Raw genomic sequence first — 21245 nt, forward strand, 5'->3', positions numbered from 1 at the left:
CTACTTCGTCAAGTTTACTCTGTACTTTATGAAACTTTCAGAGTTCAATTAAAAGAGGGACCGCCGCAAGTCCCTCCAAAGGAAAGCGAGAGCAGCAGAGAAGACCACAGGTGTCTCCCCCCCCCCCCCCCCCGTAAAATTATTGTGACTATGCTATGCTATGTTAACTAATTTCGCTGGGGACCACCTAGTACCACCCCAAGGACCACTGGTGGTCAACCACTGCTCTACTACACTTAGAGACGGGAAACCAATTTTATAGAGAGAGGAGAGATATGCGTCGCCCCGGGCGCAAATCCGGCGAACTCGGAACGGTCTCTACCTGGTATTCCTAAATGTAACCTCAGTAAACTATGCCTAAACCTAACCTTAATCCTAACGTAACCTCAGTAAAACTATGCCTAACCCTAAACTTATTTCTAACCTTATCCTCAGTAAAACAGAATACAAGAACCGCCCAAACGAGCGGTCAGTGGAAAGTCAGTGGAAAGAAATGGGGGAGAGTGTGTTTTGGGGCGAGCTAACTCCATTGGTTCGTCAAACTTTCGGTCAAACCAGCTAACTCCACCCCCTCTCCCCTGCGTGGCACACAGAGCTCAGAGCTGCTGGCAGAGCAGTGTTGATTTCGTCGACTAAAGCTATGACGAAAAATGTTAGTCGACTACTGTACCTTTTTTTACTGACGAAAACTAAATAAAAACTAGACGCGTCGCAATTATGGGAAATTGCAAAGTGTGGTTGCGCCGTCGCCGGTCGCAGGTTGCCGCCGCCCGGACTTGAGGAATATGCTTGGAGGAATACCGTCGGAGGTCGCGTGACGTACCATTCGAATTTGGTGCTGATTGGATCCTGTGTTCGTGATACATGGCGTTTTGATTTGAAGAAATAGGCCCCTCCCACTAAAATAAATAAGCCCCTCCCACAAATGTAGCGGGCCAATGACATCGTCATGTCACTCCTGAGATCACCTGCTTTTCAATTTGAGAGGAGTGATCCCCCCAAAAATCATGTTTTTGCATCAAACGGTTACGTTTTGCAGAGTTGTGGCGCCCCCTATGGGTCAAAGTGGAAATGCTTTTGGGGATATGTTGAGTAAACCACCCTCGACATGTGATTCAAATTTGGGATCGATTGGACGTTTCGTTCGTGATTTTTGGCATTTTTGGTAAAACGGGCTCCTCCCGCTAACTTTGGAAGCCAATTACGGACGAACGGTAAGGACTATCAAAATGCCGTTTGGATAGGTTTATCGCATAGGTCCATAGATGACCTGTACCGATTTGTGTGAGATTTGGACAAAATTTTTAGGAAAAGGAGCAAAAAGTGTGTTTTGAAGAAAATTCAAAATGGCGGAAAATCTATCCAGACGCAAATGGGCGTGGCCTATATGGGAAGATGCGTCATGACCCAAGGAATCCAGGGGAAAATATTTTTTTATTTTACGACCTACGGTTCAAGAGTTATAGGCCAAAACGTGAAGGGAGCTGTTATAGCGCCACCATGAGGCCGACTGGTGTATAATTTTGTTTAATAATTTCGCACTAAATCATGAACCTCCCCTGCAAGTCTTGTAACTCTAGCCCTTACAGTTTCTGAGAAAAAAATACTTGAATGGGCATTTTTTCATTTTCCCATTAAAGTGGATGGGAAAATTTAATGCACTAATAAATCAATATCAATTAAACTATGTAACCAATCTCTTAGCAAAGTACAAGCGCACGATTCCCGGTGAAGCCGGTCATTTTGACATATGGCACAAAATTGGGCAAAAAAAACTGTGGGAGAAGTAGCAGCCCGAAATACAGTTTATCTAGAAACATCAACATATGGTTTTTGCATCAAAAGGTTACATTTTGAGCATTTGTGGTGCCCCCTATGGATCAAAGTGGAAATGCTTTTGGAGATTTGTTGAGTAAACCACCCTCGCCATGTGATTTAAATTTGGGATTGACTGGACGTTTTGTTCGTGATTTGTGGGCTTTTTTGTAAAACGGGCCCCTCCCTCTAATTTTGGAAGCCATTTACGGACGAACGGCAAGAACTATCAAAATTCTGTTTCACTCCAGATTATCGCATGGGTCCAGAGATTATGTGTACTGATTTTTGTGAAATTTGGAGCAAATATGTGGGAGGAGGAGCTAAAAGTGTGTTTTGAAGAAAATTCAAAATGGCGGAAAATCTATCCTGACGCAAATGGGCGTGGCCTATATGGGGAGTTGCGTCATGACCCAAGGAATCTAGGGGGAAAATGATTTTTATTCTAGGACCTACGGTTCAAAAGTTATAGGCCAAAAACGTAAAGTGGGCTGTTATAGCGCCACCATGAGGCCGACTGGTGTAATGTGTTTTTTAAATAATTTCGGACTAAATCATGAACCTCCCCACCAAATCTGGTAACTCTAGCTCTTACAGTTTCAGAGAAAAAAATACTTGAATTTGAGTTTTTTCACTTTTTCATTAAAGTGGATGGGGAAATTTAATGCACTAATAAATCAATATCAATAAAACTATGCAACCAATCTCCTAGCAAAATACAAGCACACGATTCCCGGTGAAGCCGGTCATTTTGACATATGACACTAAATTGGGAAAAATAAACTGTGGGCTGTGATACGGTTAGAAATATTGTTTATCTATAAATAAAGAAAGAATAAAGTTTCTGTAAAACAATAGTCTGGTTGCCCATTCGGGCAACCACACTAACTAAGCTATGATGACTAAAACTAAGACAATGTCGTCAACAAATAAAAACTAGACTAAAATGTTAGTGAGGGACTAGTGGAGAAGAGATCCAGTAGAACTAAAAGGCAAGTCATTTTATGCTTGGTTATGCATAAAATGACGCTCACAAAAATGACGCTCAATGACGAGCTTGTAGATCTGCTATTTTCAGCATGCAACCAAGTGTAAAATCAGCCATTGCGATGCCATCAAGGCACCGCCAAAATACATTTAAGTTGACTAAATCAACTGTAGATTTAATCGACAAAACTCTTATGATATTTAGTCGATTAAAACTAGACAAAAACTAAAACATTTCAGAAGACTAAAATATGACAAAAACTAAATGGAATTTTATTCAAAAGACTATGACTAGAACTAAATCAAAATTTGCTGTCAAAATCAATACTGCTGCAGAGCGGAAGATAAACACACTTTAAAGAGGCAGGGTTTTTTCCCCTGCCTTGTATATTATTATTATTATTAATGTTAATATAAGAGCAGCTTTGTTCACAACCTGCACATATAGGTTTTTTTGTTCACAAACTGCACACCTACAGTACACTTTATAACTAAACAGTGGTGGACATTTTAATTTTTAATTTTTGCTTTTTACTTAAGTAAAAGTATCAATACTGCAATGTAAAAATACTCTGTTACAGTACATGTAAAAGTCCGGAATTAAAAAAGTACAAAAGTATTGGTATCAAATTGTACTTAAAGTACCAAAAGTAGAAAATACTCATTGTGCAGAATGTCCCACAAGTTTTGAAATGTATAAAATTCATTTGAAAATAGCAGATCTACAAGCTCACAATGTGACGCGTTGTGAGCTTGTAGCTCACAGGCCATTTGAGCTTTCAAATGGCCAAAATGTAATTAGGGCTGAAGTGAGTAATGTATGTTTTGTAATAATAATCAAAATCTACAAAGTAACTAGTAACTAAAGTTTTCAAATAATTGTAGTGGAGTAAAAGTACAATATTTGCCTCTGAGATGTAGTCGAGTAGAAGTAAAAGTACTGAAGATTGGAAATGCTCCAGTAAAGTAAAAATACCTCAAAATTGTACTTAAGTACAGTACATGAGTAAATGTACTTAGTTACTTTACACCACTGTAACCAAATATTGGACAGGGAAGCCATGATGTTACTAGACTCTGTATTGTTAAAAAGGAGAAGGAAATAAGTTGTCTTATTAGATAAGAGCAGGAAATAAGTACCCATTCAAGTTAACAGGAAATGAACATATATACCGTACCTCATTTGATGAATGCACTGTGGTTAACACTACTTTCTGAAGACAACGGTGCTCAAACAAAGCACATGCCTTTCACACATACGTCATGTCAACATATAGCTAAGTTTCCGACCACAGATGCAGGTGTTACTGGCATGTGTTTATAGAGAGCTGAGTCACAATGGTGTTTAAAGTAGCACATTCACATATGAAACACAATAGATTGTATTAATCGTAAGAACAATTGAATATGAGCTTGTAGATCTGCTATTTTCAAACATTTTAGTTCTTTTACTTTTGGTACTTTAAGTATTTTTGATACCAATACTTTTGTACTTGTCAATTTTGAATTCCGGTCTTTTACTTGTAACAGAGTACTTCTACATTGCAGTATTGATACTTTTACTTAAGTAAAACATTTGAGTACTTTTTCCACCACTGGCATGTGCTGGCCAGCACAGTTTTGACTAAACAGGAGGCGTGAAGACAGCCCAGCAGAGCGTGTATGGCATGTTGAAGGCCTACTGTGCATGTGCTTGGCACTTATGCAAATGACAAAGAACTGGGACCTCCCTCTAGCTCAGTGGTTCTCAACCAGTGGTCCGGGGACCACCAGTGGTCCTTGAGGGGGTTCCAGGTGGTCCCCAGCTAAATGATGGAGAGTTGGTAACCAAATGGACCCCTATTGGGTGGATCTTTAACTCTTGAGAGCGTAAAATGAAACCAAATGGACCCATTTCATTTTACGCTCTCAAGAGTTAAATTATTGTTAAACATCTGCATATACTTAATTAAATAATTGTTATTTTGATCAACGTTTGCCTGTTATTATCTCTCCTATGGTACCACATCAATACAGCATGGAATAATGGACATAATCGTATCCAGCGATAACAAAATATTCGAAGTCTTGGGTCTGAGAGTCTATCTCATCAAATGGTGGATCCGTGGCTCAAATGCAGAATAAATAATGGACCTTGATATGAAAAGGGTTGAAAACCACTGCTCTAGCTGTTTCTAGACTGTTTCCCCAAACATAGGGTTGTGACCTGTTTTTATGGGGCATGATGGGTAAATATAATATGTTTTTCCTTTCCTAAAAAGAAGGTTAAACGACTAAGAGAGAGAGATTTATTTATTTTTTACAAAATTTTTTAAATGAGGCTTAAGTGATTCATTCATAATATATTTGGACACCAAATTTCTCTTTTAGATCTCGGGCTGAAAAAGATTTGGGGAAACCCTGCTCTGGCACTACCAGCTAATGCTCTGACCACATCATTCAACACTTGAATCCAGTTCACTGACCTTATGTGTTGCAAATCACTTAACCACCCCAAACCTACTCATGATACATGCACGCATACACATCCCAGATATTGTTAATCACTAATAGCAGTGGTGGAAAGTAACTAAGTACATGTACTCAAGTACTGCACTTAAGTACAATTTTGAGGTACTTTTACTTTACTTGAGTATTTCCAATTTTCAGTGCTTTTACTTCTACTCAACTACATCTCAGAGGCAAATATTGTACTTTTACTCCACAACAATTATTTGGAAACTTTAGTTACTAGTTACTTTGTAGATTTTGATTATTTTTACAAAACATACATCAACCACTTCAGCCCTATCTACATTTCGTCCATTTGAAAATAGCCGATCTACAAGCTCACAATGCGTCGCATCGCGACGCATTGTGAGCTTGTAGATTGGCTATTTTCAAAAGATTTTTATACATTTTATACATTTGAAAACTTGTGAAATGGGACCTTCTGCATAGAGAGTACTTTCCACTTTTGGTACATTACCAACACTTTTGTATTGACAGCTACTGGGGAAGTGCGAGACGTATTGAATTCCGGACTTTTACTTGTAACAGAGTATGTCTACATTGCAGTATTGATAATTTTACTTAAGTAAAACATTTGAGTACTTTTCCCACCAGTGTTAATCTCTAATAGTGTGGCTCTCTGGAGCTTAGTGACCATGTTACAGGAGAGAGGCTGATTTGTAATAAACAAAGTAACATTGGCAGGCCTTTAACCAGGCTAGGTTTAACACAGTGTTTCGCTCCCATTGCTAGGCTACAGTAAATCCACATAACAACCAACTGTTCTCTAAACACTGGGCTGGGAAGCTCAGGGGGGAAGGAGGAATGGACTCCCTATTGAAGTGATATATCAGTTATAGCCAGTGGTGTAACTTAGCACATTTACTCAAGTACTGTATTTAAGTATTAATTTTGAGGTATTTTTTACTTTAGTGGAGTAATTCATTTTTTTCAATACTTTTACTTCTACTCCACTACATCTCAGAGGCAAATATTGTACTTTTACTCTGCTACAATATTTGAAAACTTTCGTTACTAGTTACTTAAGTTAATATAAATTATTATATTATAAAACATACATTAACCACTTTAGCCCTATTTTATACATAGGCTATTTGAAAATAGCAGATCTACAAGCTCACAACGCGTTGCGATACGACACATTGTGAGCTTGTAGATCTGCTATTTTCAAAATTTTAGTACGTTACTTTTGGTACTTTAACTCTCTCAGTGCCACGCCCCGAGATATCCCGAGTTTTTCCCGAGTACCCTCAGTGCCAGCACGAGAAATCCCGAGTTTTTACTTTTGACTGTGGTCACGCTATGCTGTTTATTTTTCATGATCACTTTCGCTTCCTGACTCCTTCAGACTCATTGGGTTCCGGTTTCATGACGCAGATTCCGTTTCCGGTTCTCATTTTTTTCCCGCGATCATTTTCGGCCAGAATAGGGAAAGTCACGGTTTTTCACACGGTATAAAAAACAAACGGAGAGGTCCACGTCTACTCTCTTTGGTCTGGGTGACGATCAGTCATCGTAGTCGTGTATCACATCGTAATTTAGCCCGATCAACGATTGTCAAAAATGTCAACATCCGGTTATGACCGGATATGACGTGAGCCTGTTTGGGAGGGGGCGAGTGAGCCAGCGAGATCATCAATGTGTCGATTTGTTGCTCTCTACTGGTAGAACTGTATTATGGGTTTAAAAACCCAATCAGATCATTTATTTGAATGAAAAATTTCAAAATTTTAAAATTTTAAAAAACGCAAATTGCTGGCACTGGGGGAGTACTTTATGAAAATACTCATTCCCCATTGGCTTAAAGGGCAGCCAAAATGGAAAAAGTGTCTAGAAAGTGTTGACCTGACTCAGTCTCTTCTTAGACCAGCGTAATTTGCAAGCTGGTCAAAATATCCATGAATTCAAGTCTCCATGGGGTGACTAATCGATAGAGAAAAGGTAATTTTAGGGGCCTTTAAGGCCTGATATTCTGCAACGCTTTCCTCTTCCGTTTAGCAAGCTGCATAAAATATGTTTTCTTTCTATAAGATATGACAGCGTCTTGTAATATAAAAACAGTATAAATCAATATACATTCTAAACATACAGTAGGCTATGTGCAGGATGTTTTGCAACTCTACTACAATAAGCAGCCAAAGCCCAAGAGCTGGAGTCCCAGTCTGTATAACGTGACTGAATAAATAAACATAACTCTCAAATAAACCGTTTGTAAACCGGGTTGTAAGGGAAGCAAAATAACCTCAGATTTAACTTAGTTAGATACACCAACACAATAGCCCAGCAGTGGTACTTGTCAAGGACCCCCAAAATGATATGTATCTGGCCGCGGACCACCGTCTCAAAATATTTTGTTCCAGGGACCCCCCCAGAAGCAAGGATTTGAGTTAAAAATTTATATTTTCAAAGATTTGCACAAATTTTCACGATTTTTCAAAAATAGCAGATCTGCAAGCTCATATCGCGGCACTCGGTGCCGCGCTATGAGCTTGTGGATCTGCTATTTTTGAATAGCCAAAGTATAAAAGGTTTAAAGTGGTTAAAATGATCGCGATGCTATATCAACACGTTTTGCTGGGGACCCCCTGGAACCCCCCCAAGGACCCCTCGGGGTCCCACTTTGAGAACCAACGCAATAGCCTGCAAAATTGGTTTGGAGAGAGAGACTTTTTTTTCCAAGAGAGAGTGTGGGAGGTTCACTCCTCACTCACTGTATGTTTGCTTTATTGAAAGAGACAGTAGGGAAAGCTGAGAGGGAGAGACGGACGAGACTCTAGTCTAGTAGCAGTGTAAAGTATCTACTCAAGTAATGCACTTAAGTAAAACATTTAGGTATTTGTACTTTACTTGAGTATTACCCATTTCCAATTCTTGTACTTCTACTCCACTACATCTCAGAGGCAAATATTGTACTTTTACTCCACTACAATTATTTTAAAACTTTAGTTACTATAGTTACTTTGGAGATTTTGATTATTATTATGAAACATACATTAACCACTTCAACCCCCCTATATACATTTTGACATTTGAAAATAGCCGATCTACAAGCTCACAATTTCGTCGCGACGCATTGTGAGCTTGTAGATCGGCTATTTTCAAAAGATTTTTGTACATTTTATACATTTGAAAACTTGTGAAATGGAACATTCTGCATAATGAGTATACTTTTACTACTACTTTTGGTGCTTTAAGTACATTTTGATACCAATACTTTTGTCCTTTTACTCAAGTCAAATTTTGAATTCCGGACTTTTTCTACATTGCAGTATTGATACTTTTACCTAAGTAAAAAATTTGAGTACTTTTTCCACCACTGCTGATATTGATAGCACTGTGCACTTGTTTCTTACCATTGTTAATGACGACTTTAATCAGGCGGTAGGCTCCATTCCTGGCCTTGGCGAATACGTCTCGCACTTCCCCAGTAGCTGTCAAACACACATACAGGCACTTTTATAACGTGTAGAAAAATATACTTTCAAAACCTAAACCTATTAGTAGTACAGTAGTAGAATTGTCGCTGTCGGGCAAAAACCTTGTATCTCCATATTTCAACGTTTTATGTGTTTATGTGTCCAAAATGTAGTCCCTTGTGCAAAAATAGCAGATCTACAAGCACACAATGTGTCGGGTGAGCTTGTAGGTCTGCTGTTTCAGCAATAGGCTATTTTAAAATGTTTAGGTGAAAGTGGTAAAGTCTGTCTGTGGGTTTTATAAATATTTAACCAATGAAAAGTAGTAAAGGAGTAGTTCACCCAAATAATTACTTTTTGGGCTGAACTACTCCTTTAACAAGAGTGTGTTACTAAAAATTACTACATTTGGAAAACCGGGACATTTTCTGATAAGTAAAGCTTGTGGTCCATGGAATTGGACATACAAGCTTTCCACCCAACAGTGACAATGTAATACGATACAATACAAACTATATGATCCACATGATCCCTTTTCACTGTGGTATAGATGAAAACCAGCCCATTATCAAATGCAATGAAGATATGTAATGCAAAAAATAAAATAAATAGTGATTCCACCATGACCCTCGTCGCTATTACTCACTATATCACTACTAAGTCAGTGGTTCTCAAACATGTTCATCATGTCAAGCAGTGGTGGAAAGTACATGTATTCAAGTACTAGTCTGTACTCAAGTACAATTTTGAGGTACTTTAACTTTACTGGAGTATTTCCAATTTCCAATACTTTTACTTCTACTCCACTACATCTCAGAGGCAAATATTGTACTCTACCCCACTACAATTATTTGAAAACTTTAGTTACTAGTTACTTTGTAGATTTTGATTATTATTACAAACCACTTCAGCCCTATTTAAACTTTGGCAATTTGAAAATGGCCGATCTGCAGATCTTGTAGATCTGCTATTTTCAAAGGATTTTTATACATTTTATACATTTGAAAACGTGTGAAATTGGCATGACGAGTACTTTTACTTTTGGTACTGTAAGTACATTTTGATACCAATACTTTTCATTCCGGACTTTTACTCGTAACAGAGTATTTCTACATTGCAGTATTGGTACTTTTACTTAAGTAAAACATTCAAGTACTTTTTCCACCACTGATGTCAATGACTTCCACATTGATAAGTTATTTAGCCAAGAATGTGTGTCAGCCACCCTCACATCATAGGGTATGTGTGGGGACCCCTTCCGACAACCACTGCTATAACTGATGCAAATAGTGTTCTCTATTGTCAAGTTTGTGTTCTGGTCAGTCCTTATAAGTAGGCTATTAATATACTTATTATTGCACAATTATAAGCACAGATATCCTAAATTAATGTAGACCATAGGATAGGCATGCATATACAGTCCATTTTAATGAAATCTTTGTCCTTAAGTAGGCTATAATTATACTTATTATTACACAATTATAAGCACTCTAGTGCACAGAATATCCTAAATTAATGTAGACCTATAGGATAGACATGCATATACTGTCCATTTTAATGACATCTTTGTCCATCTGTCTCTTCAGATGGACAGACATGCAGATTCCAGTCGTCCCGTGTAATTACTGTTGAGGGATGGGATGCTGTGTGCAAAATAAATAGGTCACCTAAATGTTCCCTCTGCTGTCCAGTTGTTACATAAACATTGATGCTTTAGTCGCATCAATCGTGGCACACACACGCACACAACAAAAGGACCTTTGTACTACACAGTAAAAAACGAATCCTGTGTGTTTTATGTATACAACTCTGATCTTTTTAAAGATAGTTTTTTAACTATGGTCGTTTTAACTCTGCTAATTTTACCTCTGGTCGTTTTAACTCTGATTGTTTTAACTCTGGTCGTTTTAACTCTGATTGTTTTAACTCTGATTTACAAATGTAACAATTTATTTACAAATGTAACCATTTGTAACCAATGGTAAATGTAACCATTTGTAAAATGTAACCATTTGTAAAATGTAACCATTTTAACTCTGATCGTATACAAATGTAACCAGATCAGAGTTAAAATAGCACAACAACAACAACACACAAAAGCAAATAAAGCACATAAACCGTTATGATCGCGGTGGTATAGTAGGTTAGGTTAGGTTTAGGTATTAGTATTAATCTCAGTGGATTCTCCATCCTCCATCCATGACCATATTAGTGCAAAAACGCATCTATTCGCTGCCGTGGGGAAACACTTGTCATGCATTCTTCTCATTCACACAAGCAAGCCGATGATCGCGCACCGTGCGTGCGTGCGTGCAAGGCGATCAGCAGCCCTGCTGTCTGTGTTGATACAACAACGGACAGAACACCATCTGATCTTAACAACAGGTTTCTTCCATAATCTTCTTATCCTGATTATGTAAATATGTTTAAATATTTCAATGAGATTTTTTATTTATTTATTTTTGTCTTTCTGTGTCTTTGTCTGTGGGTTTCTTATTACCTTGAATGCCAGTCTGATGGGACATCCTCAGTGTTCAGTCAGTCAGGGCCGGGTCAGGGTGGAAGACAAGAGACAGAGATCTGAGGGAGGAACAGGAACACAGAACTATACAGTAAACCCACCCGGCCTGCCTCCAGTCCAGTGTTGCCAAATTGTGTGAGAGAAATAAGCAACCTGGGTCTAGGAGAACAAGCCCAAAAGTAGCAACGAATTAGGCTACATGAGCGCTTGCCTTTAAAGCTATATCTTTATATGCATCAGCTATTTAAAATAGCAGATGTACAATAAAATATGGAATATTTGGAATATTCTGGAATATTGGAATATTCTAACAGCACAAATGTTCCCTCAGCTCCCTGGCACAAAACATTTATGCAAATATTTGTGAACGACTGGTTTAAATAATACATGTATTTTTTGGAAGCAAGCCTAAATAAGCAAGCACATTTTAGAAACAAGACCAGAAAAAACTGCAATCCGCAACTACCAATTTTTACAAGCAGCTTTACAGAAAAAGAAGCCCAAAGTCGCTTATAATAAGCCGACATGGCAACACTATCTCCGTCCCCCTGACGTCATGACGCAATGGTCACTAAAACAGTGTTGCCAGGTCTCTGAAAAGAAGCCCAAAATTCCCAATAAAGGTTTGATTGATTGATTGATGTACTTTTATTTAGTAAGACATGAGAATCACAGTACATGGAAGTACAAATTCACAATACAACGTCTACTAAACTGGAAGACTCATTAAGCACGCAGCTTGTTTAAGATGAGAACCCAATGCACACAAATCATGATGACATATAAGAGACAGACAGATATACACACTACTATACAGAATGTCATACAATCAGCTTTCTGGTTACTGGTATGAAGAGAGAACAAAAATATATACAAAAGAAGAAAATGAAAGGGGGGGGGGTAGGTTAAGACTTAGACAGGGGCCATTTTCGAATTGCAGCCTCCTGAAGGTGTATCTTTAGGGCAGTTTTGAAAGTGAGTAGGGTTTTACACCCCTTTACTCCTTTTGGTAGGGCATTCCACATTTTTGATGAATAGCATGAGAACGAGTTCATTCCCTTAGTTGAGCCAAATCTGGGTTGAACATGATTTGTGGAGCTGCCTCTGGTGTTATAATCATGGACTTCATTAACATTTTGGAAGTATTTGGACAAATACAGGGGGATCCCAATGTTGTGGTGTATCTTGAGCAAAATGAGCAGGGGTTAGATGGGTTTTGTGATTGAGGCCAAGAAGTAGCCTTACAAGTTTGTTTTGGGATGTTTGGAGCCTTGTTTTTAAGGCCTTGGAGGTGTTGTCAGGGCCGCTTCTCCCTACACGCACACTACGCAGGCTGCGTGGGGCCCCGCCCCACGCAGGGCCCCTACCCACCGAAAAAAAAACCGAACCCAATCCGCCCAGAACCACCAAAAAAAATCTCGCGCGCACACGGAGGACACATGCACGCGCGCTGCGCGCGCGTGCATGTGTCCTGTATCATGCTTAGGGCCCCTGTGGAGTCTAAAGCGGCACTGGGTGTTGTGATACCATGAAGTGCATGCCATCCAAAAATTTGAAAATAGCAGATATACAAATTTAGAAAACATTAGGAAGCAAGCTCAAATAAGCAACTACACTTTAGAAACAAACCCAAAATAAACACAACCTGCAACTGAAAAATATTTACAAGCGACTTTACAGAAAAACAAGTCCAAAGTCGCTTATAATAAGCAGACATGGCAACACTGGCCGCTACTGTAAACCAGGGAGTATGTTGAACAAGGAGAGGTCATATACGTCACGATATATATATATATATATATATTTATATATGTGTGTGTGTGTGTGTGTGTGTGTGTGTGTGTGTGTGTGTGTGTGTGTGTGTGTGTGTGTGTGTGTGTGTGTGTGTGTGTGTGTGTGTGTGTGTGTGTGTGTGTGTGTGTGCATGTATGTATGTGTGTATGTATGTATATATATATATATATATATATATATTTATATATATATATATATATATATATATATATATATATATATATATATATATATATATATATATATATATATATATATATCAGCAAAAAATCCACAGTCCACAGACAGTCCACAGCCATCTTTTTCTTGAAAAGATTTTTTGCCAGGGCCCTCCACAAAAGAAGAGTGTTTTTGTTGTTGTTGTTGTTGATAGATGGCAGTTTTGAGGGTTTTTACACTGCTACACTCCTTTTGGTAGGGCATTCCACATTTTTGTTGCATAGCAGGAGAACAAATTCAACCAGTGGAGCTACCTCTGGTGTTGTGATTGTGAAAGGTTTGCCTCCAAAGTGGAAGCTTAGCTATAGGTAGGTAATTTCCTCTTTTCTTGTGATAACAACATCATCACCCACTTTGATTTTAAAGCTGTCAGCCTTGCCGAGGTTAAAACTAGAGCCAAAAAGAATGGATTTAGTTTTACCCAGGTGTAATGATAGTTTGTTATCAGTGTTAAATGTTAAGTTAACTTCTGGCCTGTGACATAATAGTGAAATTAAACTATCCTCGTTTTGCGGAAACGTGCTGAAATACTACAAGCCATTGTTCCAATAATACGTTTGAATTCTTGTTTGAAATTATGTTATCATATTACCAATTACATGGAAATGGATGGAGTGCTCCTTTAAACGCATTCCATCAAACGTCTGGCTCCAGTTGGCCTCCCAGTGCTTAGAATCGGAAGGTGTCGCGTGTGTGTGACCTCTCCCTGTTCAATATACTCCTTGCTGTGTACCATGTGATTGAGGGGTGACGGGTGAAGCTGAGCAGACAGGAATCCTGCTGCCATTGACATACTGTATTCCCCACTGCAAGTTTTCAGGGTTTTCATAAGTTTTCAAATGTATGAAATGTGTACAAATCTTTTGAAAATAGCAGATCTACAAGCTCACAATGCGTCGCATTGTGAGCTTGTAGATAGGATTATAGCTTGGATTATTTTCAAAAACATTTAGAAAAATCGTGAAAAAAAACCAAAAATAATTTGGAATAATTTTGAAACATTTTAACACGATTCTTCTGTTATGGGGGTCACTACAAAACCTTTTCAGATTGGGGGGTCTGAGGATGGGGGGTCCATAGCTCCCATCCTATATCCTATATGACATTGGTTCTCAAAGTGGGGGGGTTCCATGGGGTCCCCAGCTAAATGTGTTAATACATACAATAACTCCTTTAACCATATTGTATACGTTGGCTATACAAAAATAGCAGATATACAAGCTCACAGCGTGACACTTCGTGCCGCACTGCGGACTTGTATATCTGCTATTTTTGAACAATTTCTTGAATCTTGAAAGTGTAAATTTTGCCTCTTTTTTTTTAACACAAATGTTCTTTTCTGGGGGTCCCTGGCACAAAACCTTTTCAGATGGGGGGAGGGGTCCGTGGCCAAATATATATCAATGTGGGGGTCCTTGGCACGAAAAAGTTTGAGAACCACTGCTATATGATACATCAATTTAGGCCAGGGTCCTTCACATGAACATGTTTGATTATCACTGTATAGTGGATAACAAGACAGTTAATTGCCTCTTCTATAGAGCCATCCATACAGTATGCTGTGTGGGCTAGAACTGAAATCTCCCCAGAGACTGCATGCCTGCTGTGTTGCCTCTATCAGTGATGGAAGAAGTACTCACATTTATACTTAAGTAAAAGTAGCAATAAATAATACTCTGTTATAAGTGCAAGGCCTGTGTTCAAATTGTTACTCGAGTAAAAGTACAAAAGTATTGGCATCAAAATATACTTAAAGTATCAAAAGTAAAAGTATACTACATAGCAGATCTACAAGCTCACAATGTGTCGCGATGCGACGCGTTGTGAGCTTGTAGATCGGCTATTTTCAAATAGCCTATGTATAGAATAGGGCTGAGGTGGTAAATATATGTTTTATAAAATAATAATTTATATCTGCAAAGTAACTAGTTTTCTAATAATTGTAGTGGAGTAAAAATGTTTACCGCTGAGATGTAGTGGAGTACAAAAACAGAACATTTTAAGTGAAAATCCTCAAAATTGTACTTGAGTAAATGTACTTAGATACACCACTGGCCTCTATATATACCATCTCACAAAAAATCTCTCTAAAACACTTAAAAACACTTAAAACTAAAGAATACTTGAATAAATCTTCTTAAAATAGAAAAGGATTATTGTACTGCTGACTTAATGTAAATAGATTTCAGTTCCACCCACTACCACTCTACCCCCCCCCCCCTTCCCCCCACCCCTCCCCCATCTCTTGCTTCTCTCAACTCTTCAGGAAAGAAAAACCTTGAGAGTCGCTGACTCATACACGTAGGTATACTGAATTTATTTTAGGATGAGAGTATATACAACTGCAGCTGTTTTGGTAAAGGAGGAAAAAAAGGACACATGGACATTAAACTGGAGTTGTGGTGATTTTCAATTTGCTTCCCTGATCTGGAGGATTTACATGTTGTTTTATGTAGAAATGAAGTGTGTCCCTGTGTTCTTTGAAGACTGAATGTCCATATAATAGGCCAAGCCAAATGTATAATACGTTTGTAAAATACATCGTGTATTTGTAGTACATTTCAACAACAAGGCAATTCAGTGTGCTCTACACAAAACATCAAGCAAAGAAAACACATCATAAAAAGACATTTGAATTCAGTGAGAAGAAAGAAAAAGTTAAACACTTATCTCCTTAACACCTATTCGGGACACAGAGCAAAAAACACAATATAAAATAGTAAGACAAAATAAGTGAAAATATAACAGTACAAAGGTTTATAAATTCCCAATAGACATGCGTGACTGAAATCCTCAACCTTAATTTAGCAATTTGTAACTCTTGAGAGTGTAGAAATAACCAAATTGACCCAAGGGTCATTCGGTCACATTTATTTAAACATAAAAAAATGTAAACATCTAGATTTTAGACACAATCTGCACAAAACTTCTTCCGGCTATCTGTCTTTAGACTGCAAAAGACAGACACACACAAAATGACAGAGATGTGTTCCCGGTTTTACTGGGTTTTAATGACTTCCTGAAAAGGTATAGCGCTCTGAGAGGGCAACACACAATGCTTTGATCTGGGCCTTGCATGCAGCACTGCCGACGTCCCCCCATAGAGACCTGGAGGAGGGCGGCAGTGCGGTGTACCTAGAAAGAGCTTACACCATGCATTCCACCACAAGGTTGGGCGTTGGCCCCCATGCCCGGCTTCTAATCTAGAGGCTCTCTCTTGGGTCCATTCCAGCTAGTATACCATGTCATTTCCTACCAGTGGTGGAAGAAGTATTCAGACTTTTTTTTTACTTCAGTAAAAGTATCAATACCACAATGTGGAAATACTCTGTTACAAGTAATAATAATAAAGTCCTGTATTAAAATTCCGCTTGAGTAAAAGTATTGGGATACAAATGTACTTCAAGCGCTAAAGTAAAAGTACTCATGACATCGACAAGCTAGTGGAATAGAAGTATATAAGTATTGAAAAATGGAGGTACTCAAGTAAAGTTAAGTATAGTACTTGAGTAAATGTACTTGGTTACTTTAAGCAACATTTTCCTTCATAGATTCTTAGCAGCACATATGGTTGTACTGTGTATACAGTGGCTGCGCCCACTCACTCCGTGCACACACACACACACACACACACACACACACACACACACACACACACACACACACACACACACACACACACACACACACACACACACACACACACACACACACACACACACACACACACACACACACACACACACACACACACACACACACACACACTCTTTAACCACTCCCTAGGGCCTAGATCAACACCAGGTCACAGTAGAGAGGCCATGCTCAGGTTGGGTTTTAGGCTTTGTATAGCAGTGCAGTGACACTCCCATCTCTCCTTGTTCACACTTCAATCCTCACAGTGTCCATTTAAAAGAACAACATTTTACTGTTGTCTCGCTCTCTTTTATTGCACTGAATCGTTGTGTCTTGGATGCTCAAAAAAGGCCTATTTCAACATAGCGAAAATAGCCGATTGTGGATCTGCTATTTTCACTATTTCTTGTGTCGCATGTAGATGGACAGACATGGATTGAGATGCACTCAGAAGACAATCTAAAATCTGATTAATTTGCAAAAGAAATGTTCTGAAGTGGACACATTGTGTATAAAAGGACAGCATTTTTTTGGTTAAAATGTAACTCAGACCCCAAATGCATTCAAACACAAGTGACTTTGTGTTTAGTCCAGACACACTCTGAAGGGCTGGCATCATATGAAGCGAACTGGGCTGATGGCTGTCAAATGGTGAGCCTGCCAGCCACTGTTACTCAGCTGGTGTGTGTGTGTGTGTGTGTGTGTGTGTGTGTGTGTGTGTGTGTGTGTGTGTGTGTGTGTGTGTGTGTGTGTGTGTGTGTGTGTGTGTGTGTGTGTGTGTGTGTGTGCGTGCGTGCGTGCGTGCGTGCGTGCGTGCGTGCGTGCGTGCGTGCGTGCGTGCGTGCGTGCGTGCGTGCGTGCGTGCGTGCGTGTGTGTGTAATTTTAACCCCACGATGCGGGGTGGAGTCCCCACCCACACTCTGCTGCTGTGGGGTGCCCTGCAATTTAGCTGGCAACTTTTTTTTTTCTCTCTCTCTAGGGCAAAAAAACTATTTACCTCTATAGTCTGTTTATATTATACATATATACTTTATGTACTGTATATAGAAAATATAAGTTATTGAGCCCAAATTCTGCTACTCACACTTAAAAAAGATAATTGGAATGACCAAAATACACAAAGGAGTTGCACCACCTCACACTAAGTTCAAACTTAGCCTAGTTATAGCTTAACCCATTCAATCCGGGGACGCATCTGTGTCATTTTAGATTTCTTTGGCTATTCAAAAATAGCAGATCTACAAGCTCATAGCGTGGCACTGAGTGCCGCGCTATGAGCTTGTAGATCTGCTATTTTTGAAAAATCGTGAAAATGTGGGCACATTTTTTAATATATAACTCTATAAAATCTTTGCTTCTGGGGGTCCCTGGAACAAAACATTTAAAAATGTTGAAAACATTGTATACATATATTTAAAGATTTGCACAATTTTTCACGATTTTTCTAAAAATAGCTGATCTTCAAGCTCATAGCGCGGCACTCAGTGCCGTGCTACGAGCTTGTAGATCTGCTATTTTTGAATAGCCAAAGAAATCTAAAAATGACACAGATACTGTCCCGATCTAAATGGCTTTTTAAGAGCCATTTAAGCTATAACTAGGCTATGTTTGAACTTAGTGTGAGGTGGTGCAACTGGCTCCTTGCAGCACTGACGTGTCGGGCAGCTGACCAATCTGGCGGTCTATTTAAGCTCACCCCATTCACTGTTGTTCCACTTGTCAGCTGTGGTGGCAAAAGTACTCAGATATTTTACTTAAGTAAAAGTAGCAATACCACAATGTAAAAATACTCATTACAAGTGAAAGGCCTGTGTTCAAAATGTTACTTGAGTAAAAGTATTGGTGTCAAAATATACTTAAAGTACCAAAAGTAAAAGTACTAAACTGTTTGAAAATAGCAGATCTACAAGCTCACAACGGGTCACGATGCGTTGGTCGTGAGCTTGTAGATCGGCTATTTTCAAATAGCCTAGGTATAAAATAGAGTTAAAGTGGTTAATGCATGTTTTATAATATAATGATTTATATCTGCAAAGTAACTAGTAACTAAAGTTTTCAAATACTTGTAGTGGAGTAAAAGTTCAATATTTGCTTCTGAGATGTAATGGAGTAGAAGTAAAAGTATTGAACATTGGACATATCTCAAAATTATACTTAATTACAGTACTTGAGTAAATGTTAATTTACACCACTGCTTGTCATTGTGACTGAAGGCTGGTACTGTTTGCTCCCACCACCACCCCATATACAGTATTCACACTGATATTTACATTTTATAAATACAACGTTTTCAATCTATTCATGAGTTATCTGACTGAACAACTACTACTACAACTACTACTACTACTACTACTACTACTACTACTACTACTACTACTACTACTACTACTACTACTACGGGTAATAATAATAATAATAATAATAATAATGCTAATAATAATAATAATAGTAATAATAAAACGTATGGCACGTATACAATATTTCACGGTGTTGTATAATTAAAGGGATATTTCACTTTCAAAAAAACTTTTGGTCATTTTATCGTCTACTCAGGCTTTTGTGAGCCCCCCAGACCGTTTTTAAGTTGCTTGATTTAGTATTTAGATATTTGATAATCATTTTATCAGACACGCCCCCTTCCTATACAAACCCATTATAACTTCAAACTCCATTTCTAACCTGTTAGATTCATCAAAAACACCCGTCCTTGGTTCTGGTGACTCACCCTGCCCTCCTAATACACGAGGGGGCCGTGTTTTTTCGATAACTTTTTTCATTTATTTTATTTTATTTTTTTAATGTATTTTATTTTTTTCATTTTCCAAATTTCTTTTTAAAAATAAATGAAAAAAGTTATTGAAAAAACACGGCCCCCTCGCGTATTAGGAGGGCAGGGTGAGTCACCAGAACCAAGGACGGGCGTTTTTGACAAATCTAACATGTTAAAAATGGAGTTTGAAGTTATAATGGGTTTGTATAGGAAGGGGGCGTGTCTGATAAAATGAATATCAAATATCTAAATACTGAATCAAGCAACTTAAAAACGGTCTGGGGGGTTCACAAAAGCCTGAGTAGACGATAGAATGACCAAAACATTTTTTGAAAGTGAAATATCCCTTTAAGTGCTTTACATCAAATGAAAGCATATGAGTATATAACACACATCTTTGTTAATATCATGAAACTGGAGATGTAGTTTCAGTGTACTGTAGCTACACTGAAACCGCGCGGTAAACAAACCATAAACGTGGTCGTTGTTGTACTACAGCCGTAGCCCTCATATGTAAATGTCTGTTTAACCACAGCATGCAAAACATTATGCAATGCTGCTCAGTTCAGTCGCAATCACTGTATGGGATACCGAACTCTAGATGTACAGTAGGGGAAAGATTTGCAAAAATCCATCATCCATTTACATTATCAGACAGACTCAAGCCTGGAGAGCCTGCAAAATAAGATACATAAAATCTGTCTGTCAAGACCCAGGAGTCTCCAAAGCTACCAAGATGAACCTTTTTAGAGCCTGTGTTGCACGGTGGTGTAAAGTAACTAAGTATATTTACTCAAGTACTGTACTTAAGTGCAATTTTGAGGTATTTTTTACTTCACTGGAGTATTTCCAATTTTCAGTACTTATATTGTACTTTTACTCCACTAGAATTATTTGAAAACTTTAGTTACTAGTTACTTTGTAGATTTTTATTATTATTACAAAACATTAACCATTTGAAAACTTGTAAAATGGGAGGTTCTGAATAATGAGTACTTTCTACTTTTGGTGCTTTTTAGTGCATTTTGATACCAATACTTTTGTATTTTTACTCAAGTGAATTTTGTATTCTGGACTTTTACTTAACAGAGTAACAGAGTACTTCTACATTACAGTATTGATACTTTTACTCAAGTAACAACGTGAGTACTTTTTCCACCACTGGTGTTGAAAGTATCCTACTATTATGGTTCTGAAACCTGGACAATGAAGAGGGAACTTGAGAAGCCTCTACCATACAGATTGTATGTAGTCATAGTCTTTTGAATACAATTCCATTTAGTCTAGTCTAGTTTTAGTCGAATAAATATCATACGATTCTAGTCGACTAAATCTACAGTTGATTTAGTCGACTAAAATGTATTTTGGGGGTGCCTTGATGGTGTCGTAATGGCTGATTTTACACTTGGCTGCATGCTGAAAATAGCTCAAAGCTGATTGTGAGCTTGTAGATCTGCTATTTTCAGAGCGCAACACCCGAGAGCAATCAAACATAAAATGACTTGTCTTTTAGTTCTACTGGATCTCTTGTCCACTAGTTCCCTCACTGACATTTTAGTCTAGTTTTTATTTGTT

General features: G+C 38.3%; 1 protein-coding gene across 2 annotated transcripts in view; it reads right to left on the bottom strand.

The window, feature by feature from the left end:
* LOC308079730 (twinfilin-1-like) overlaps window positions 1–11334 on the bottom strand; it is a 28366-nt gene extending 17032 nt beyond the window's left edge. Inside the window, exons 1-2 of one of the 2 annotated variants that reach the window (XM_080421315.1) lie at window positions 11230–11334; window positions 8667–8744 (exon numbers count right to left, since the gene is read on the bottom strand). In XM_080421315.1, coding sequence (XP_080277441.1) covers window positions 8667–8744; window positions 11230–11254 — 103 coding nt within the window. In that variant the 5' untranslated portion in view covers window positions 11255–11334. The remainder of the gene's footprint in view (window positions 1–8666; window positions 8745–11229) is intronic. The other variant, XM_080421316.1, reaches the window with a different exon arrangement.
* Window positions 11335–21245: the final 9911 nt, after the last annotated feature.

Source organism: Gymnoscopelus braueri (assembly GCF_963280865.1).
Source record: "Gymnoscopelus braueri genome assembly, chromosome: 23".
Lineage (NCBI taxonomy): Eukaryota > Metazoa > Chordata > Actinopteri > Myctophiformes > Myctophidae > Gymnoscopelus > Gymnoscopelus braueri.